General features: G+C 36.1%; 1 protein-coding gene across 1 annotated transcript; it reads right to left on the bottom strand.

Moving 5' to 3' along the window:
* Positions 1-8,869: 8,869 nt before the first annotated feature.
* LOC121142205 (olfactory receptor 2T29-like) lies at positions 8,870-12,546 on the bottom strand. Its single transcript, XM_040751499.1, has 2 exons — positions 12,512-12,546; positions 8,870-9,779 (listed from the first exon to the last, which is right to left on the bottom strand). Exons 1-2 carry the CDS (start codon positions 12,544-12,546, stop codon positions 8,870-8,872), a joined length of 945 nt encoding a protein of 314 aa, XP_040607433.1.
* Positions 12,547-24,334: the final 11,788 nt, after the last annotated feature.

Below are 24,334 nucleotides of genomic sequence, written 5' to 3'. Positions count from 1 at the left end.
TTGAACATAGTATATTTTTCTTCACATTAAAGCCCCAGTTTAGCTTGAATGTAATTTTGGTCCTAATTGTGCAACTACAACTCCCATGGGGACATATATTTCCAAATAAGGCAGTGCCAAGTGAAACAAATTTTATTTGTACACTGGTGATGATAGTTGTGGAGTGTTAAGACCTCTCAGTTCTATGAATGCTTGCTGCCAACACTGAGAGGGAAGAAGACAGACTAGGGATTGCACAACCTCACAATAATGATGGAAATATTCTGGTCCATTAATAAGTCTTGAAGGACTCTTCTTGCCATTTTTTGCTAAATTTTGAAAAACAAATTATCATATTTTACTCCACTTTTGTTATTGTAACCGTAACACAATTTCCTTACATTGCCCTCTGGACATTAATATTCTACCATACGGCTATAAGACAAATGAAAATTTTTATGTATTAATTTTCCCCCCAACCCATTCCCTCTCCTTCCCATCCTCCCATGTCCCCTACCAAACTCCCCAACCAATCCCCCATGAGCTCCCAAGGATGGTGAGGCCTTCCATGGGGGATCATCAAAGTCTGTTACATCATTAGGGGCAGGGTCTAGGCCCTCCTCTGTGCATCTGGGCTGAAATAGTATCCCTCCACAGGGAATGGGCCCCCGAAGTCCATTTGTGCACTAGGGATAAACACTGGTTTCACTGATAGAGGCCCCTTAGACTGCCTAGGCCTCCTAACTAGCACACATACTCAGAGGATTCTTTTCAGTGGAATGGTTGTTCCCCAGCTTTAAGACTGGAGTCAGTGTACTCTCACTAAGTCAGGTGAGCTATTTCTGTGGGTTTCCCCATCTTAGTCATAACCCTTTTGCTCATCACTCCACCTTCTCCACAACTGGATTCCAGGAGTATGGCTCAATGTTTAGCTGTGGGTGCATGTTTCTGCTTTCATCTGCTACTGGATGAAGGCTCTAGGATGGCAATTAAAGTACTCCTCAAGCTTATTATAGGGGAAGGGCATCAAAAGCAGTCTCTCCATTACAGCCTAAATTCTTAGTTGGGGTCATCTTTGTGGATCTCTGATCATTTCCCTGGTGCAAAATTTCTCTTTAAACCAATACTGGCCCCCTCTATTAAGGTATCTCTTTTCTTGGTCTTCTCTATTCCTCCCCTGTCTCAGGAAACTTTTAAATTACATAATATTTTGTTAGTGAAATCTTATGAGAATGCTAACATTTAAAATTATATAATAAAAACAAAACCAGATTATTGTCAGTGTAAAAATAAAAAAATTAACTCTCTCACAATTAGATTTTTGAAAGCATATAAAACAATAAAATGAATAGTTTTAGACAAATGTTGAAAATCCTCTTTATCTCAAATTATGATACAATGATAACAAATGTTTTACTAACTAAATTATCTAAGTAAATATATAAAGTTATCATATGACATTTTACAAGTAAACACAAAACTATACTAATGTTGAAGGCATAAGTTTTGTATAACAGATGACAAATTAATGTGACTTTGATTTGGGGTTGAATGAATTATAATGAGTGGTATGATAAAACTACCAGAAGCTTTTTATAATATTTGCAATGTGACAGTGTTAGCAGGTACTAGTTATAGAGTAGGCAAGTTCCCATTTCATAATTCAAAAAGTTGATTGTCAAATGGCTAAGACAGACCTGTAACATCTTTCCAATGTACAAAAATGGAATGAGTCCATAATTAAATTAAAGTTATATCACATAAGGACTTTTTGTTTTACCAGCTAATCAATTCTGAAAATGTAGCTTTAGATTACCTTGTACCAACAAAGTGTTTTATGATGGTTGGTTATTTGGCAACACTTTATGACTAGATAACATTTCATTTATGATTGAAAATATGAGTTAGTAACACTGGTGTCCTGCTTGGAGCCTCGTGAGGCCTAGGGACTGCACACCAGGAAATCCATCCAGGCTAACCAGACCTTCCAAAGTGTGCCAATGGCATGGTGCTAGTCCTGCCTCAACCCATGGGAAGAGGAGAGCCATAGAAGGATTGGACTTGCTTCCACTCACCAGAAGAGATCCTTGAATCATTTCCCACAAGGAGAGGAAGAGACCTCACTGACACCTACTGGAAAAAGTGATGGGAAGATGAATATGATGACACCAGAGTTTAGGACCTCTACATGAGCAAGATCTGAATATCCCAACACAGATGAAGCAAAAGAGAACAACCCTAAAAACAACTTAATGAAGATTATAGAGACCCTCAAAGAGGAAATGAGAAAATCCCTTAAAGAAATGGAAGAAAAAGCAAACAAAATAATTCAAGAAATAGAGGAAAAGTCATATAAAATTTTCAAATAATGAACAAATCTCTTGAAAAAAAACATGGAAAGACAAGAAAAAACAACCAAACAAGTGAAGAAAACCATTAAACAGTGCAAGGCTTGAAAGCTGAAATAGAGACAATAAAAAATGTAGTCTGACAGAATACTGGAAATAGAAAAGCTGGGTAAATAATCAGGAACTACAAATGCAAGCATAACCAACAGAATACAAGAGATGGAAAAGACAATCTCTGGCATTGAAGATCACTATGACAAATACATTCATTGACCAAAGAAAATCTTAAGTTCAACAAATCCCTAATAGAAAATATCCAGGAAATATAGAACATTGTGAAAACATCAAAGCTAAGAATAATAGGTATAGAAAAAGATGAAGAAACCCCCCTCGGAGGTGAAGAAAACTCCAACCCAAAGTTAGCTACACTCACAAAAACATAGGCAAGAGATAATCCCAGTTTAACAACAGCCAAAAGAAAAAATGAGGGGGGAATCCACACACTAAAACACCACCAAGAACAAATCCAAAACAAACAATAATTAACAATTAATGGTCATTAATCTCCCTCAATATTAATGGTCTTAACCCACCAATAAAAAGACACAGAAAGGATATGAAGACAGAATTCATTCTCATGCTGCATAGAAGAAACATACCTCTATTTCAAAGACAGACTTAGAGTTAAGTGTTGAGAAAAACATTAATCAAATGGACCCATGAAACAAGCTGTTGTAGTAATCCTAATATTTAACAAATTAGATTTCAAACAAAAATCAATCAAAAGAGATGAAGGAGGTCATTTCATAACCATTACAGAAAAATCCATCAGGAAGAAGACTCAATTCTGAACATGTATGCTCCCAATATAAATGCATCTACATTTGTAAGGGTAACATTACTAAAACTCAAATCAGACATGAAACGTCACCCACTTATAGTGGGAGACTATACATTAATGTAATCCACCATACAAAAAAAATGAAAAAGAAAAATCAGATGACCATCTCACTAGATCATGAAAAAACCTTTGACAAAATCCAACACTCCTCCATGATAAAGGTCTTGGAGGGGTCAGGGACAAGAGGAACATACCTAAACATAACAAAGGCAAAAGTCAGAAAACCAACAGCCAACATCAAACTAAGTAGAGAAAAACTCAACACCATTTTTCTAAAATCAGGAACAAGACTAGGTTTTCCACTCTTTCCATACATCTTCAATGTTATACTTTAAGTTCTCATTAAAGCAATAAGATAACAAAAGGAGATCAAGTGGATACAAATTGTAAAAGAAGAAGTCAAAATTTCACTAATTGCTCATAATATGAGTGATCAGAAAATATATACCAGGGAACTCCTACAGCTGATAAACACCTTCAGCAAAGTGGCAGAATATAAGATTAACTCAAAAACTTCTGTAGCTTTACTGTAAACAGATGATAAATTGGCTGAGAATGAAATAAGTGAAACATCACACTTTAAAATAGTCACAAAAACATAAAATCACTTGGAGTAATGCTAACATAACAAGTGAAAGACCTTTGAGTGAAAAAACTTTGAGTCTTAAAAGAAAGAAATTAAAGAAGATACCAGAAAATGGAAAGATCTCCCATGTTCATGGATTGGTAGGATCAACATAATAAAAAAGGCAATCTTACCAAAAGCAACTTACAGATTCAATGCAATCGCCATCAAATACCTGCACAGTTCTTCGCAGAACGTAAAAGAACAATAATCAACTTTATAAGGAAAAACAAAAGACCCAGGATAGCAAAAACAACATCCCGAGGCATCACCATCTGTGACTTCAAGCTCTATTATAGAGTTATTGTCCTAAAAATACCTTTCTATTGGCACAAAAATAGACAGTCTATTGATTTGAAAACCCTAATATTGACCCACACACCAATGAACACCTGATTTTTGACAAAGAAGCTAAAAATATGCAATGAAAAAAAGCATCTTCAACAAATGGCAATAGCATAACTGGATGCTGGCATGTAGAAGACTGCAGATAGATCCATATCCACTGTCATGCACAAAATTTAAGTTCAAATGAATCAAAGACATCACCATACATGGAGTCACACTGAACCTCTTAGAATAATAATTTGGAGGTACCCATGAGTGAATTGCTAATGGAAACTTCTTCCAGAATATAACACCAGTGGTGCAGACACTGAGATCAACAATTAATAAATGGGACCTCATGGAACTGAGAAGCTTCTCTAAGGAAAAGGACACAGTCAACAAGATAAAATGGCAGCTCACAGAATGGGAAAAGATATTCACCAACCCCGCATCTGACAGAGGGCTGATCTCTAAAATATACAAAGAACTGAAGAAGCTAGTTACCAAAACACCAAACAATCCAATTTAAAATTGGAGCATAGAACTAAATAGAAAATTCTCAATAGAGGAATCCAAAATGGCTGAAAGAAACTTAAGAAAGTGCCCACCATGCTTAGCCATCAGGGAAATGCAAATCAAAACAACTCTGAGATACAATCTTGCTCCTTTAAGAATGGCTAAAATTGGTGATCCTTGTTTGCGCTTGATTTATTGTTAGTGAAGTTATTTTGTGTAGTTTCAAACAAGCTATTTAAAATTAAAATAAAAAATGATAATAAAAAAAAGAATGGCTAAAATTAAAAACAAGAAAGTTTATGCTGGATTGAATGTCAGAGTGTAAACTTGTACAGCCAGTTTGGAAATCAATATGGCAGTTCCTCAGGAAATTGGGAATCAATCTACTTCAAGATCCAGCAATTCCATTCTTAGGTAGATACCCAAATGACTCACATTCACACAACAAGGATACCTGTTCAATTATGTTCATAGCAGGATTATTTGTAACAACCACAATCTGCTGCCTAGAAGCCCCTCAAATGAAGAATGGATAATGTGATACATTTACACAATGGATAACATGGTACATTTACACAATGGAATATTACTCAGTGGAAAATAACAATGGAATCTTGAAATGCAAAGGCAAATGAGTGGAAATAGAAGAAACCATCACGATTGAGATAACCCAGTCATAAAAATTCAAATATGGCATGTACTCACTCATATATGGATATTTGACATAGAGGAAAGAGAAGCTAGGAATCAAAGAGGAACCTAAGAGAGACGTACATTGTCCCTGAGAGAAGGGGAAAGGAACAAGATCACCTGAGAATATTGGGAGCACAGGGTGAGGGGAGAGGGATCTGGGGGAAAGAAACAGGGAGAAGAGAAATTTGGAGGAAGACACAAGGGTTCAGGAATATTGAGTCAATAAAGAATAGAAGGGATCAAGAAAAGTGATACCTCAATAGAGGGAGTCATTATAGGTCTAAAGAGAAATCTTGCACTAAGGAAATGTCCACAGATATACTAGAATGACAGCTACTAAGAATCTAAGCAAAGGGTAGAGGCTAGCTTAAATTCCCTTCCCCTATAATGAGATTGAGGACTACCTTATATGTCATCCCAGAGGCTTCATCCAGTAGCTTATGGAAGCAGAAGTAGAGACCCACAGATAAGCACTGAGCTGAACACCTGGATCCAGTTGTAGACAGGGAGGAGTGATGAGCAAAGGGGTCAAGACCATCCAGATGAAACCCACAGAAACAGCTGACCTGAAAAAGGGGAAGCTCATCAATGCCAGACTGACAGCTTGAAAACCATCATAGGAAGGATTCAGGTTCTCTGTATGTGGGTGTTAGTTAGGAGGCCTGGGCAGTCTATTGGGTAATGGAATAGCATTTATATCTAGTATCTGAATGGACATTGGGATACCATTCCCCGTAGAAGGATACTGCCTCAGCCTAGACATACAGAGGAAGGTCTAGGCCCTACCAAAATGATGTGACAGTCTTTATTATGCCCCATAGAAGACCTCATCCTTTTTTATGTAGCAGAAGAGTGAAGGGATGGGGGCCAGTGGGGGACATAGAAGAATGCAAGGTCGAGGGAACTGGGATTGATATATAAAATTAGATGTTTTCTAATTTAAATCAAAAGGAAAAATAGAAAATACGAGTTAGTGTGTATCATATGTATAATATACATATTATTGTTTGTTATGATTTTTTTGTACAGTTTATGACTGATATGCTATGGTTTTTGTTTATGAAACATCAAGAAAACATGCATAATTTTACTATCAGGCATGGTATTAAACTTTTTATTTATAAAATATTACATATTTAAATCATCAGTCAGATTTAATCATATGCCAATATAAAGAACTCAGTGCTTCAAATGTAGACAAATAAGTCCGGTATATTGTTACATGTCAATTTCAAGTGAATTAACAAATGAATGTTTACAGATTATTGAAAATATACAGCAATAATATTGCTTATAATGTTGTAATGAAGTTCATTGTATAATTTTATATCCTCAATTTAAATATAAATTAATGAATACTATCATCAGTATCAAGCCACTGGAGTGTGTATATCTCAAAGCATCCCAATAGTCTCTGTTAAGTGCAATTTGATTGGTTAAATGGAGATTATGCTCAGTTTTTTAGGTTCTGGGATATTATTGTGAAACAATTAGCATTCAACGTCTTTATGGGTGGCTGTTGCTTTACCTCATATTTCTGTATGACTGTCCTAACTCTCATTTGGAGGAAATTATTGCAATATTAGCTCTCTATATCCTGATTTGCAACTTCTGCTTCCTTTTATCTCTCTGTGCACAGCCATCATGTCTCACACTTTGTAGAGATTAGTAGACTATTTCTGTCCCCATCTGCATTGACATTGCTTTCTGGCAACAATGTTTTCAGTATGTTACTTTATGTAGTGATTCTAATGGATATTTCTGTTTAATAGGTGAGGGAAATAGAGAAAGATAGGGTAGTTAGGAATGGAGAGGAAGTCAGAAAGAATTGAGAAGTGTTTGGCAGCCTCATGTATGGTTTTTGGGTTTTTTTTTTGGTATTTATGAGACAGGGTTTCTCTGTATTGTTTTGGAGTCTGTCGGTCCAGCCTGGCCTCGAACTCACAAAGATCTGCCTGCCTCTGCCTCCCGAGTGCTGGGATTAAAGGCGCCCGGCTCATTTATGTTTTTAAGAGGAAATCATGATGCCTATTTCTTGCTAAAAAATCATGTGGAATAATGAGGCATTGTTATGTTTGAGGCCTTAGTGTATATGTTATACTTTAATTGGATTTAAATTAGAAGGAATAAAGGAATTAGGTATTACAGCTTATATAATACAAAAGTTCATTTACAAAATCATAAAATTCACAAAACTGTTAAAATTAACTCAAGTCAAGACTCTGAGATAATAAGTTTGATATCAAGCCCAAAGCTTACTCTTGTTCTAAATCTGTGATTACTCCTTCATAGACTACTCTTCACTCGACAGCTGAGCACTGCACTTAGGTTTCTTCCCCCCCCTTTAAACACTGGAAGATAATTACTACATTGGTGAATGATGTCAGTCTCAAGTTATATAAGGGAAACAATCCCAGACTTTCTCACATTCAAAATTTAGCCATGTAACTAAATTTTATTAATTTGAATATATACAAAATAATTGAAATTAGAAACACACACCACACACAGAGAGACATACTCATATACACAAACACAAAGACAAAACAAACATACATATGTATACATACAAACAAAAGCACACACAGGAATAACTACACATACATATACACAAAACAAATGCGCGCACACACACACACACACACACACACACACAGACAAACACATATACCCTTAAAAATAAAATTTTGGGGTGGGTGAGGCAGTACCTGAGCTCTGTGTTGTGGACCAGGATTTCTTTTCCTTGTGTTTTCATTATTTATGTGGCTGAGTGATCTCAGCCCTGAGGTTTTCTTACCCTTAACTCCAGACACCAGGTTCTTTAGGATTCCATGCTTTAAAGTCAGTGGAAACTTTAAAAAATAAAATAAAGCAGCGCTAAACTAAGAAGATCTGACTTTAAAAAAATAAAATCTTCATTTTCAAGCACAGGATTATGATGTAATTACTGAATTCTAGCAAGTGCTACAAGAATAATAACAATTCTCCAACTGTTCCCAATGTTAAGAAAGGGGAATACACCAGACCCTCACAAAAGATTGATACTATTCTGATAGATACAGCAAGATAGTACATAGCAAAAACCATGGAGCTATATCTAAGGTAAATATTTATGCCGACTTGTACCGAAATACTGGAAAATTATATTTATATCGCATTAAAACATTGTCCACTATGACAAATAGGACACATCCCAGAAATGCCAGCTTGTTCAATATACATAGAAAAGGAAGGAAGGAAACCCAAACAGTTGTGTTAATGTACACATCACACCAATTTCACGGAGTCAACATCAAATTCTGATAAACTATCTCAGCAAACCAGAGGCATAAAGTCCTTATTCCTGCACAATAAAAGACAATGATGAGAGGATGTGTTATTCTGTCAGACATATGAGCATCATATAAATGGATAAACATGAATCTGGGATAACAGATATGTAGAGGAAAAGAAAAGAAACCATTAATTCCAAATGAACTATTATACTGTTTCTTGAAAGAGAGTTCTGACACCCAACAACTTCTTCAGAGCCTCTGTGACATTCTTATTTCGGAAACTGTAGATTAGTGGGTTCAGCAAAGGAGTGAGTATCGTGTAAAACACAGACACCACCATGTCCTTCTCAGGGGTGTGGAAGGATGCAGGGAGCATGTAGGTGTAGACAGCAGCACCATAGAAGAGGATGACCAGAGTCATGTGGGAGGAACAGGTGGCAAGGGCCTTCTTCCTGCCCTCTGACGAGTTCATCCTGTGAACTGTGAGGAGGATGGATGAATAGGAGCTTGAGATGACTGTCACAGGAATGACAAGCATGAGCACACAGCACAGGTACATGAGGGTCTCATAGAGCCAGGTGTCTGAGCAGGAGAGCTTTGTCACAGCAGGGACTTCACAAAAGAAGTGGTTGATCTCTCGGGATCCACAAAATGGAAAGGTCATGGTAACAGGAGTGAGCATGAAGCCATCCAAGGATCCCAGGAACCAACAGACAGACATCAGGAGGAGACACACCCTATGGTTCATGAGGACAGGATACCGGAGTGGATGGCAGATGGCCACATAGCGGTCATAAGACATGGTAGCCAAAAGGAAAAATTCTGAGCCTACTAGTGTCAGGTACAGGAACATCTGCATCCCACAGGCAGCAGCTGAGATCCTGTGGCTTCCCAGGACCTGGTCCATGAGCATCTTGGGCACAGTGACAGAAATGTACATCATGTCCATGAGGGATAACTGGCTGATGAAAAAGTACATAGGTGTGTGGAGGCGGGTGTCAGAGAGTATCAGGAGCATCAGGAGGGCATTGCCAGTCAATGCCATCAGGAAAACCACAAATATTACCACAGCAAGCAGAGCAGGGTGTTTGGACTGAATAAAGAATCCCACCAGAATGAAAAAAAAAGAAACTTAAAGAAATATTAACTTTTTTGGTTTTTTGAAACAGGGTTTCTCTGTGTCTTTGGAGGTTGTCCTGGAACTAGCTCTTATAGTCCAAACTGGTCTCGAACTCATAAAGATCCACCTGCCTCAGCATCCTGAGTGCTGGGATTAAAGGTGTGCGCCACCACTACCCAGCAAGTTTTAGTTTTTATTTTAGGTTTTGTATATGTGGTATGAATGTGTGATATGTATTCTGTGGTGTATTAAGTGGATGAACCAGGTTTAACAGAAAAATCACATGAAGTTGAAGGTGGTAACAAAATATTAACATTCTTATGGCTGCTGTAGCATTCTTTTTCTTGTCAAAAGATTAAAGTCTACCTTAATTTTTCTTGATACTTAAGAAAATAAGGAGTATATGGCCTATGCATTATGAAATACAATTCAACCTTATTCAACCTTAGTGAATATACCCTTCATACTTTTATTCTTTTAGCAACTGAGTTGCCTAGATGCTTCTGTAGAGTCATGAGTCACTGTAAACTTTGGTCACATTTTCATAGTGTAACAAAGCTTTTTGTCCAAATCAGAAAAGTAAAATGAAAACTAAAAAAATCCCTTTATTAAAAATGTCCCATATATAATTTTAACCTTATAATGTTTTAATGTATATCAAAAGTGAAATGGAAGATTCCCTAGTAAAATATGTGTGTATGCATGTGTGTTTGCCATGTTCAAGCTGTGCCTGTGGAGTCCAGAAGAGGACATCAGGTTACTTGTGCTTCCCCCAGTATGGGTGATGGGAAATTTACTAAGTCATATCTGTAGCTCCAAATTTAGAATTTTGTTTTGAAATGTATTTACTTATGAAGGGGTTGTCACCAGTGACACAGAATACATATGGAGTTCAGTTGCCAAAGTACAGGAGTTGGTTCGCCTCTTAGATCATATGTGTTCCAGATGTTGGTCATCTCACTCAGAGGCTTGAATCTTCACCTACAACTCACTGGTCCAGAGTTTCTTTTTAAGGAAAAAAATCCAAGCAAAATAGGAAATTAATAATTATAAATGGTAACAGTTTAAAGTCTTGCCAGTAGGGCAGTTGTGATGATCCTTTTCTAGCTTATACTGCTGTTTGTAACAACATAAATACTCTTTTTAGGTTAAATACTACTGGCATATCTATGTGGCCATCTAAAACACCAGTACTAGTAAGATTATATGAACAGATAATTAATAATAATATTCATGCAAAATTATTGAGTTTATATTTTAGACAATTTTTAAAAGTAAAGAGAATAAAAAAGGACAATACAATTCAATGGATATATTAGGTATTGTTTTACATGTATCTTAAAAACCATTAACTAGAGATCTATATGTTCTTCATTATATCAAAGGATTTTTCTATCTAAAAGATAACTTGGAGAATATAATGTATTGAATTAGATTATGAATTCTGAGAACAAGCTCTGTGTCTTTGCATCATTTACATTGCTGTATATACAATGTTACAGACTTCAAAATATTGTTTAATTTTAAGCACATTTTATATGCTCCACATTTAATCCCTAAAACTTGTCTACTACATCCATGTACAGTATTAACAATACATTGTGTGTGCTTGCATTTACATGATACAAATTTGACAGATAAGCATTTTACATAAATATTATTGTTATCTTTCATTATTTGAGAGATTTGTAGTTGTGTAATTATTGATATCTTTACTTTTATGAGTTCTATGGTATGAGAAGTTCAAAGTCACTCTGTTTAATAATGGTGCATTGAGCACATGGTGGAAAGAAGTTCTTAATGACCTTTTGAATCTCAATGCTTAATGTTATTACATTAGCAACTATAAGCACTTAACTTTGTAGGTGTGTATTCAGATCACAGTGTCCAATCCTTTCTATATGATGATAATTTCTCTCATCCTGGATTCGTGAGGGAAAACAATTTTACAGAGGTTATGCTGCCACTCACAGTACATAAGCTGTGATGGACATACCCTAGTACAAATAGATCGTATTTCAAGTCATTCAGATTTTCTCATTTTCACTAGAATGTTATTTGGCCTACCATTGCAATTCCACAATTATTTCTACATCATACAAGTTTTCAACGATGTTAATAATGATTTAAGGTACCTTGTGAATATGTGGATCTTTTTAATATTTTGTTTATAAATGAAACAAATATAAGCTTTTCTCACTGTATGGTGGCTTATATTGTAAATTTAATGGGATTTATATTGTCTTGGCTCTAAATTTCTGGTTAGTTATGCAAGGAACTTTATGAGATGAATATAGTTGTTTAGGAAAGAACAATCCTAGATCTATCCCTCCCCTTCTTATTGCTATGTTTTGCATACAGTGAAAAATCTATTCCCCCAAAAGCTCATACCATAAAATTATATATTATATATTATAAATTATAAATTATATACTATATAAAATGATATATATCATAATATAATAATATAAATTATATATTATAAATATATATATACCCACTCATGTTATCAATTTATATATATATATATCAATTTATATATATACACATATATATATCAGATATATATCTGATCAAATATTTCTTAGGTTCTTGGAATGTGAAAAAGTTTTTGACTTTTGGCTAGACAAAGCAGAAATTATAAGCAGAGAATACTGATTCAATCTTTTGGACCTTGAGAAACACTGACAGGGTAGACCTATCTCAAAATCTGTCTCAAAAATGCAGCTAAAGTCTGTAATTTGATAAGTAACAGAATTCATTTTGGTTACATCTGGGAAACTGAGTGAGGTTAAGTTTAAAGTAATAGACTAATACAACAATGAATGTGGGTGACTGCTATGTGGCTTGATATGTTGTGTTGACACCTGGCAGTGGGATGAGAACTTACCCCAGATGCATGAACTGGCTTTTTGGAGCCCTTTGCCTATGATGAAATACCTTGGTCATCCTTGATACAGGCAGAAATTGCTTGGTCCTGCCTCAACTTGGTATGCCATACTTTGTTGATTCACCAAGAGAGGCCTTAACCTCTCTAGGGTGTCAATAGGGGGTCAGAAAGGGAGATTAAGGAATGGCAGGGATGGGCAACTGAGGTTGGTATATAAAATAAAAACAATTTTTAAATAAAAATAACTGAAAAACAGAAAATTTCATGGCAGAATAACATTTGTGCTCAAGCAAGATTAATTCTCAATATTCTCATTCAAGTTTATAGTTGTAAAGAAGAAAAAAGGAAAGAAGAAATGTAGAATACATGTATATATGAAGTATAGTGTTGAGTTGTGCCCCAGAAAATTAAAAGTTTTAAATTCTAGACAAAGAAGTTACAGAAATAAACAATGGTGATTCGTCACAGATTATTGACATTCGAATGAAACCTGTAACTTTGCTTTGGGATAATAGTAAACATTCTATGAAGACAAAGGGTGTGAACACTCCATTTTGTGAAAATGCAAATTAATTTGAAAAGATAACCTAATCTAAGACTGTTTATGAAATGATTTCTTGATCAAAAACACCTATAAATGTACACAGAATCCATTTCAATTTTGTTACAAGTGTACAAGTCTCAATCCTGAAGTGAAACACCATTTCACAGCACTGTCCATGTCTATAATACCTTCAGATGGCCACAAAGGACAAGCATGTTGTGCTTGTAGAGTAGAAAAAGTGAAGTTATGCATACTATTTTTTGACCAGATAAAAATGCCATAAGGTCAAACTCTCAGATGTAGCATTTTTCCCTGCTAGGGTAGACTCTTGCTTTGGTCTGATTATTCATGACTTTTCAATAATTCAATTCTTTATGGATGGAAATTATTCATGTGTGTCATTGTAATTATATAACTTTGTTTTTACATTATAGAGCCTCGAAATTAAAAGACTGCTTTAAATGTAAAATGACACTGTACTTTTCCACAATGTTATAATTGGTAAAGGTTTTGGGAACTTTTAAAAATGCACTGATTGAATTATGCGTTATGACATGGTCATGTAACAATGGACAAGGTGGTAAGTTTTTATGGCATATAGCTGACATATTTGAGGGTCAAAGTAACAATTGGTGTAGTTGTAATGGTTAATCATAACTGTCAGGTTCATGTGGTTTAGAATCACTTTGGTGATGACTTTGTGTGCACATATATAAAAGAGTTTCTATATTGCTTATGTTGATGAAGGGGTTTAATCCAAACTACTAGCCTGAATAAAAAGGAGAAAGTAGTTGAGCACCAACATTCTCTATTTTCTGCATACTGTAGATCCAATATGATTTTGTAATCTTGCCAAATTGTTCTTGTCAGCACATGAGTCCTGATGATGGACTGTATACAATAAAACTATAACATACTTAAAATAGTTAAGGCGATTTTGTCTATAATTTCATTTCACCCTGACAAAGATATCTGAAACATTTAATAATGAAAATACTCTCTACAAAGACTATACTTAGATACATATATTTTAAAAAGACTTTTAAATTATTTGATCATGATATTGATCAAAATATTGTGAAGCTACTTTTTCATTACCTTATACATTTAAATATACTTGTTTTTAATTCTAGTAAACCATATGTAACAATTGTCTGCTGACAATCTAGTGCATTTTAATATGTTCCCATCATTGTGAAACTAGATAAAAAATCTTTATTACCATGTTTTATTTTATTTTGTATCATCTCAGAAACCTGTTGCTGGAATTGAATTTTGGGTTGCTATCCATAGTCCTATTGCTTCAAATGAAAACATCTGGCCAACTTTCTCTTCAGAAACCAGAAAGAAGCTGCCTAGGAATTTCAGCATAAGACTAGTACCTTCTATACAGTAGCATCATACATAGATACTCTAAAATATTTATGTATGGTACTATGTAACAAACTGTATATACTTTGGTGTCGATTATATATAAATATAAATTGATCAAAATACAATAGCCTTGGGGGCAATCCCAGCTTCAGGTGAGCTTGGGTTTCTGAGGGGAAAACTCCCCATCCTGTGCCGAACACCCATCCCCTCGATCTTTCATGAGCCACTCCTTGCATCCAGAAGTTCTGCCCACACAGGAAAGACTTCCGCCCTTCCAGGCCCCAACTTCTGGCGATCCCAGCTTCAGGCGAGCTTGGGTCTCTGGGGGGGCACTCGCCATACCCCACTCAACACCCATCCCCTTGATCGTCCAGGGGCCTCACCTGGTGTCTAGAAGACCTGCCCACACAGGAAAGACATCAAGCCTTCCAGGCTCCAAATGCCAGAGATCCCAGCTTCAGCTACAGGAAGGAAGGAGACCAGTGGAGACAGAAAGACCCCACCTGCACCCACTGGAAGAAGAGATGGGAAGAAGACAGAATAAGAGCACACTCAGAAAGAGAAAGACCAGCATGACTCCATCAGTATCTATAGAACCAAAGCCAGCAAGACCTGAAAAGCACTACATAGACAAAGCAGAGGAGACAGACCTTAAAAATTATTTTATGATGATGATAGAGACCCTCAAAGAGGAAACAAGGAAATCCCTTAAAGAAATAGAAGAAAAAGCAAACAAAAAATCCATAAAATGGGGGAAAAACTCAAGAAATAAACAAATCTCTCAAAGAATCTAAAGAGTACCTAGAAAAAACAACCAAACAAATTAAGGAAACAACTCAAACAGTTGAAGGATTGAAAGCTGAAATAGAAACAATAAAGAAAACACAGAATGAAGGGATGATGGAAATAGAAAAGTTGTGTAAACAATCAGGAACTACAGATGCAAGTATCACCAAAAGAATACAGGAGATAGAAGAGAGAATCTCAGCTGTTGAAGACTTATTAGAAGATATACAGTCTTCAAGCAAAGAAAATCTCAAAATCAACAAATCCCTAACACAAAATATTCAGGAAATATAGGACACCTTGAAGAAGCCAAACCTGAGAATAATAGGTATAGAAGAAGGTGAAGAAATATAGCTCAAAGGTACAGAAAACATATTCAACAAAATCATAGAAGAAAACTTCCCTAACCTAAAGAAGCGTATGCCTATGAAAATAAAAGAATCTTACAGAACACCAAATAGGCTGGACCAGAAAAAGAAGTCATCTCACCATATAATAATCAAACCTTGAAACTTACAGAATAAAGAGAAAATATTAAGTGCAGCTAAAGAAAAAGGCCAAATAACATATAAAGGCATACCTATCAGAATTACACCTGACTTCTCAATGGAAACTATGGAAACCAGAAGATCCTGGACAGATGTCCTACAAATGCTAAGGGAACAAGGATGCCAGCCCAGACTACTATATCCAGCAAAGCTTTCAATTACCATAGATGGAGAAAACAAAATATTCCATGACAAAGCCATTTAAACAATACGTATCCATGAATCCAGCTCTACAGAAAGTGCTAAAAAGAAAACCTAGACCCAACAAAGATAGCTACACTCAGACACAGGCAATATATAATCCCACTTTACCAAACACCAAAAGAAAAAGGGAGGAGAACATACACAAAATAACTCCACTACAAATAAATCAAGCACAAATATGAATCATCAATCAATGGTCATTATCCCTCAATGTCAATGGTCTCACTGTGCCTATCAAAAGACACAGACTAGCAGAATGAAAATGAAGACAGAACCTATCCTTCAGCTGCATACAAGAAACACATCTCAACATCAAAGGCAGGCATTACCTCAGAGTAAAGGGTTGGGAAATGATTTTCCAATCAAATGGACCCAAGAAACAAGCGGTTGTAGCAATCCTACTATCTAACAAACTAGACTTCAAATTAAAATCAATCAAAAGAGATGAAGAAGGACATTTCACATTCATCAAAGAAAAAGTCCATCAAGATGAAGTCTCAATTTTAAACATCTCTGCCCCAAATACAAAGGCACCTACATTCGTGAAAGAAACGTTACGAAAGCTCAAATCACACATAAAATCTCACACACTAATAGTAGGAGACTTCAACACTCTGTTAGAAAGGAACTCCAGACAGAAACTTAACAAAGGAACAAAAGAACTAATAGAAGTTATGACCCAACTGGGTTTCCCAGACATCTATAGAACATTCCACCCAAACACAATGGGATATACATTTTTCTTGGTGGCACATGGAACCTTCTCTAAAGTTGACCACATAATAGGAAACATAGCAAATCTCCACAGATACAAAAAAATTGGAATAACCCCCTGTATCTTATCAGACCACCATGTATTAAAATTAGAATTCAACAATAACACAAATCACAGAAACGCTACAAACTCATGGAAATTGAACAATGCAACAATTGAACCATCTCTGGGTAAAGGAAGAAATAAAAAAATAAAGACTTCCTGGAATTCAATGAAAATGAAGACACAACAACCTAAACTTATGGGATACTCTGAAAGCAGTGCTGAGAGGAAAGTTCATAGCACTAAGTGCACACATGAAGAACTGGAGAACAGTCACACTAGAGAATTAATACCACAGCTGAGTTTATAGAAAAAAAAGCAAACTCACCCAGGAGGAGCAGACACCAGGAAATAATCAAATTGAGGGCTGAAATCAATCAAATAGAAACCAGAAAAACATTGAGAAGAAGCAATGAAACAAACAGTTGGTTCTTTGAGAAAATCAACAAAATAGACAAATCTCTGTCCAAACTAACCAAAAGACAGAGAGAGAGCATGCTAATCAACAAAATCAGAAATTAAAATGGGCACATAACAATGGACACTGAGGAAATCCAGAGAATCATCAGGGCATACTTTGAAAACCTGTACTCCACAAAATTCGAAAATTTAAAGGAAATGGACAATTTCCTGGATAGATGTCACTTGCCAAATCTAAATCAAGAACAGATAAACAATATAAACAGACCTATAACCATTAATGAAATAGAAGCAGTCATCAAAAGTCTCCCAAACAAAAAAGCCCAGGCCCAGATATCTTCAGTGCAGAATTCTACCAGAAATTCAAAGAAGATCTAATTCCAATATTCCTCAAAGAATTCCACACAATAGAAGCAGGAGGCTCACTGACAAACTCTTTTTACAAGGCTACAATTACCTTGATAACTAAGCCACACCAAGACACAACTAAGAAAGAGAATTATAGACCAGTTTCCCTCATGAACATCAATGCAAAAATACTCAATAAAATACTAGCAAACCGGATTCAAGAACACATCAGAAAAATCATCCACCATGATCAAGTAGGCTTCATCTCAGGAAAGCAAGGATGGTACAACATTAGAAAATCTATCAATGTAATCCACCATATAAACAAACTATGAAAGAAAAACCACATGATCACCTCACTAGATGCTGAAAAAGCTTTGACAAAATCCAGGACCCCTTCATGAGAAAGGTCCTAGAGAGATCTGGGATAACAGGAACATAACTGAAAATAATAAAAGCAATATACAGTAAACCAACAGCTAACATCAAACTAAATGGACAGAAACTCAACGTAATTCCTCTGAAATCAGGAACAAGGCAAGGCTGTCCACTCTCTCCATATCTCTTAAATATTGTATCTGACGTTCTAGCTACAGCAATAAGACAACAAAATGAGATCAAGGGGATACAAATAGGAAAAGAAGAAGTCAAGCTATCACTATTTGCAGATGATATGATAGTTTACATAAGTGACCCGAAAACCTCTGCAAGGGATCTCCTAGAGCTGAACAATACCTTCAGCAAAGTGGCAGGATACAAGGTTAACTCAAAAAAAAAATCAGTGGTCCTGAGTTGAGTGGCGGGCAGAATAGGGGTAAGAGGGAACCATAGGTTAGAAGACAGATCAGGCACCAGTGTGACCTTTAATGATCTAAAGGGATGACACCAACTGGCAAGCTAAGCAATAGTGTAGAGACCACCCCGAATGCCCATTCCTGATAATGAACTTGATGTCCATAACCATCCTGGAGCCTTCATCCAGTGACTGATGGAAGCAGAGGCAAACACCCACAGTTAAACACTGAACTGAAACCATGGAACCTAGTGACAGAGAGAGTGGAGCAATGAGCAAATTGGCAAAGAATGGGCTGGCAAAACCAGCAGAGACAGCTGATATGATCAGGGGAGAGCTCTTGGACCCCAGACCGACAGCTGGGAGGCCAGCATGTGACTTATCCAGACCCTCTGAATGTGAGAGTCAGTGAGGAGGCCTGGGCAACCTATGGGACCCTTGGCAGTGGATCAGTGTTTATCCCTGGCATACAAACAGACATCATGTGTCCATAACACAAAGAGGGATGCTCTCTCAGCCTGGACACTTAGGGGGGTGCCTGGACCCTGCCCTGAGTGAAATAACAGACTCTAGATATCCCCTATGTGGAAGGAAATGGCAATTGGTTGGGAGGCTGGGGAGGATGGTGAGTGGATGTGGGAGGAGGGGAGTGAGAGGGAACTGGAATTGACATGTAAAACAAGCTATTTAAAATTAAAATAATAAATACAATAACCTTGGAAAAATTATAGCTTTAACTCATATTCTTTAAATCTTAAATCTGTTTTCAAATAAAAATTGCAAGATGATAGTTGTGTATAGATAAACCGATATAAATATAGAGAGATAATACAGGATAGATAAACTCACTCAAAATGAATGTTTGTATTTGAAAACACACTTTCATATATTGGTAGCACAGAGGAATTCTATTCTGAAACTTTGTAGATATGGAAACCTTTTCCCAAATATACTTTGTAGATATGGAAACCTTTTCCCAAATATAAATATTTTTATGATGTAGTCTCATATTTATCAAGTAGGTAAACACCTTCAACCTTCGTAGCTTTTACTGCTTTGTGTGACATTCAGAATGAGCTGTGGTGCAGAACTGAGCCCTGCATGGTGTGTAAGGAAAAAGAGTATGTAAAATAGTTTAACATATGAAAAGCAGGATTGTAAATGGCAGAAACAACCTTTCAGCATGGTAGGAGTAACTTTTGTTATTCATTGTTCTGTTTGAACAACACCAAATATTTCTTATGCGACAGTTACAGGAAATTGCCAGAAACGAAATCTTGGGAATAAAAAATAATTAGTAAAACTCCATTAAAACTGTGTATAGCTTTGTATTAGATAGTGAAACTATATTTTCTATTAAATATTCTTTTTAAGAAATTTAAAACAGAAGTTTTTGCTTTTCAAATTAAGCTATGGGTTATTAAGTGTAGCATATTCTTATATTACTGAGCTGCATTAAGATAAAAAAAACTAAGAGAATTACAATTGCTTAGCTGACCTAGACACCATGAAAAGACTTTGAGAAACACTACATGAAGTGATATATTTTAAATTCTCAAAGAATTATTAAATATATTCAGAATTAGAATAAGTGCTCTGTAGAACCAAAAGGATTTAATTATTTAAATTAGCTAAGAATATTTTTAAAAGTGAATAAATGGTATGATGTAGCAAGTGCCAACCAGGCACTTATAAAAATGACAGCCTAGTATGAATTAATTACAGATTTCATTCAATTAATTTAAAACGCACATGGGATTTCCCTATAAATTGATATAATGGTCTCAAAGAACATCAGGAGAAATAAAACTGTAAAATCAATGGTAAAAATGTCTAATTAAAACAAGATTTTTACTTAAATATAAATTCTGTGAATCTGCAATTTTCTCCCCTCAATATACTTTACAGTAAATCTTCTATTCAATTTTTTTTGGTTATTTATTTCTCTTCTTTCCTTGGTGCCCATATTAAGTTTAAGTAGTCATAACATTGCTGTTAACACAATCACAAACTATGGTGGTTTAATTTTAAAGACAACTTTTACATTTCCATGCTGATTTTTATCATGAGCTCCCATATTTTAAAATAGACAACAGTTCAGTGGTAATATTTCTAATTCCTTTCTCCATTGTTCTTATGTTTTCTTGAATATGGGTATAATATTAATCTTCATCATTGTTAAGATCAGTCAAAATAGGTAAAAGTAGTCAATTGTTGTTGTATCCTAATTGTATCATTATTGGTCATCAAAGTTATTTCTCATTTCTGTACACATGAATAATTCAGTTCAGAATCTAAATGATCACCTACCTTAGTAGTTGAAAGCTTTTCTTTTTGTCAAATACAGGAAGTAATATTGCACTCTGTGCAGTGTCTCCAGAAGTATAACTTGAGGCTCTCAGAAAGGATATAGAAAAATTAACCATGCTCTTAATTTCTGCCATTATCTTTATTTCCCGATTACCCCTTGATTCTGCAGTTTCCTGTCCAAACAGTTTTGGGCTTGTGCTTGTGCAGGCATCTTATACTTGAAGATTTGACAACATCCTCCAGTAACTCTCCTGCTTTGGAAGACTCTTGCCGTGAGACATCTTTCTGCAGCATTGTTATGTTATAGGTAAATTGACTATGGGTGTTTGAAACTAGCTCCTTGTTTTCTGAGCAGTCTCCCAACTGAGAAAATGGTCTTTAGAGAGAAATCTACCATGTATCCTCATGGAAGAAATAAAATTTAAACACGTCAAATTAGAATTGAAGGGTAAAGCTCTATTTTTAAATTAACAATGTGTTCTAGAAAATTCCCATAAGGGACCATGAAGAGGCATCCCTCGAGGAATTTATAGTACTATGATATTTTAAATATATTTACATAAAATAATGCATTTAGAGTTTTATCAGCATGTTTTTTGTTTCCTTCCCAAATTAAATAGTATATATTTATGTATATGTTGATTTGTATTCTCTACATTTTGTGTGCTTTTTCTTTTTTTTTTTTTTTGTTTGTTTGTTTTTTACGAGACAGGGTTTCTCTGTATTGTTTTGGAGGCTGTCAGTCCAGCTCAGCCTCAAACTCACAGAGATCCGCCTGCCTCTGCCTCCCAAGTGCTGGGATTAAAGGCATGCACCACCACCGCCCAGCTGTGTGCTTTTTCTTATTTCATGTAATTTGTATTTATAGTGACAAATGGGCTGAGATGTAAAAATATTTATTTATTTTTATGCAGTTTTTATTAACTTTAGTCTGTCAATTCTCACTTGGGTTATATATTTTCATGAAGCTATTAAAATAATAAAATATTTCCTCTCCTCTTTGTCCTATCTCTCTCCCCAGTCACCTCAAATTCCCCATTTGTCCAGGGGCTCTGGTCCCTTTCTGCTTTACTGGAGGACTGTGTGTATCTCTTATGGTCCTCCTTGTTTTCTAGCTTCTCTGGAGGTCTGGATTTTAGGCTGGTAATCCTTTTCATTCTTTCTAAAATCCATATATGAGTGACTACATACCATGTTTGTCTTTCTGTGACTCAGTTACCTCATTTAGGATGGCTTCTTCTAGTTTCACCCATTTGCCTGCAAACTTTCAAGATTCCATTGTTTTTTTTTTCCACTGAGTAGTACTCCATTGTGTCAATGTACCACAGGGGAGGAGAACATGTCATCAGGAAGACTGAGTGTGCAGCAGAATAGAGGAAAGCAAGAAAAGCCTCCCTGGGAAGTAGAGTAGGATTGGGTTGGGGCCTGGGGGGATTAGTGGGGGGAAGTTAGCATGGAGGGGATGGAGAGTGAGTTGGGACTGACATAGGGAGCAAGCTTGTTTCTAATTTAAATATATAATAAAAAAGTGTCTCCAAAAAAAAGAAAAGAAAAGTGACACATCAGTAGAGGGAGCTACAGTAGGTTTAAAGAGAAATCTGGCACTAGGAAATTATACAGAGATCCAAAAGGATAACTCCAACTAGGACCTTCAGCAATAGTGGAGAGGCTGCCTTAAATGCCCAGCCCCTATAATGAGAATGATGACTACCTTAAATGTCACCCTAGGTTCTTCATCCAGTATCTTGTGGAAGCAGAAGCAGAGATGCACAGTCAAATACTAAGTCACACTCCTTGAATCCACTTTCAGAGAAGAAGGAGTTACAAAAAAAGGGGTCAAGACCATGCTGGGAAAAGCCACAAAAAACACCTGACCTGAACAAATGGAAACTCATGGATGCCATTCTGACATCTGGGGAATCAACATAGGACAAAACCAGGCCTCGTGAATGTGGATGTCAGCTAGGAGCACTGGGCAGCCTATAGGGCCTCTGTCAGTGGAACCAGGATGCATCCCTAGTGCATGAACGAAATTTGAGAGCCTATTTCCCATGGAGGGATACTCTCTTAGTCTAGGTAGATAGGGGAGGGCCTAAGCCCTTTATCAAATGACTTGACAAATTTTAATTGTCCCCCATGGAAAGCATCACCTTCCCTGGAGAGTGGATGGTGGATGGAATGGGGATGTTGCTGAGGGGTTTGGAAGGATGGGAGGGAGAGGGAACTGGGATTGATTTATAAAATAAGATTGCTTCTAATTTAAATAATATATATATAACAAAAAATAAATAAATAAATAAAAATAAAAATCTCATATTATTATGTTTGGAATATGTATTTATGTTTTGTTTTTACAGATCAAAAAATTATAGTTATTTTTTGACTTTTTTAAATTTAAGTTTGAGAATTAACAGCACACCTGAAAGCTCTAGAAAAAAAAGAAACAAATTCACCCCGATTGAGTGGACCCTAGGGAATAATCAAATTGAGGACTGAAATCAATAAAATAGAAACAAAGAAAACAATATAAAGAATCAATGAAACAAAGGTTGTTTCTTTGAGAAAATCAACAAGATAGACAAATCTTCATCCAAACTAACCAAAAGGCAGAGGGAGAATACACAAATTAACAAAATCAGAAATGAAAAGTGGGACATAACAATACATACTGAGAAAATCCAGAGCATCATCAGGTCATACTTTGAAAATCTGTACTCCACAAAATTTGAAAATTTAAATGAAATGGGCAATTTTCTGTATAGATATCACTTACCAAAATCAAATGAAGAACAGACAATCAATTCAAATAAACCTATAACACCTAATGGGATAGAAGCAGTCATCAAAAGTCTCCCAACTAAAAATAATAGTTTCAATAATTTTAGGAATTACATTTAGAAACTGAGGGTATATCAGGAAAGAACAGAATTATCTTTCTGTTTTAAATTTTTCCTTTGTTTATTTAAGTTAGAAACAAGCTTGTTTCACATGTCAATCCAAGCTCCCTCTCCCTCCCTCCCTCACCCTCCCCACCAGGCACCCCAGTCCTGCACCCAATCTCTACTCCAATCCCTAGGGAGGGTGAGGCCCTCCATGGTGGATCAGCAGAGTCTGTCATTTCATCCAGGGCAGGGCCTAGGCCCTCCCACAAGACTCCAGGATGAGAGAGCATCCCTCTTTGTGGGTTGGGCACTCAAAGTCTATTTGTACACCATGGATAAATACTATCCAAGGCCCCATACATTACCTAGGCCTCCTCACTGACACCCACATTCAGGGGGTCTGCATCAGCCCCATGCTTTCCACACAGCCATCAATCTGGGGTCCAAGAGCTCCCCCTTGTTCAGCTCAACTGTCTCTGTGGGTTAAAACACCCCAGTCTTAACTCCTTTGCTCGTCTTTCTAAGTGCACAATAACATAATACAACATAGGACTACTAGACCCTATTATTGAAAGTAAAAATAAAGTTTTAAGAAAATTTACCATAGAATGGGAACTAAATATACTGTATTACA

The sequence above is a fragment of the Mesocricetus auratus genome, unplaced genomic scaffold (genome assembly GCF_017639785.1).
Source record: "Mesocricetus auratus isolate SY011 unplaced genomic scaffold, BCM_Maur_2.0 Super-Scaffold_100009, whole genome shotgun sequence".
NCBI classification, from domain to species: domain Eukaryota; kingdom Metazoa; phylum Chordata; class Mammalia; order Rodentia; family Cricetidae; genus Mesocricetus; species Mesocricetus auratus.
This window is presented reverse-complemented; position numbering and strand designations above follow the sequence as displayed.

Coding starts and splice junctions, on each gene's coding strand:
- LOC121142205 (XM_040751499.1), bottom strand. CDS start 12,546: ATGAATTCTGTTACTTATCAAATTACAGACTTTAG. Junction 9,780..12,511: donor TATCAAATTACAGACTTTAG/CTGCATTTTTGA, acceptor TTTTTTTTTCAT/TCTGGTGGGATTCTTTATTC.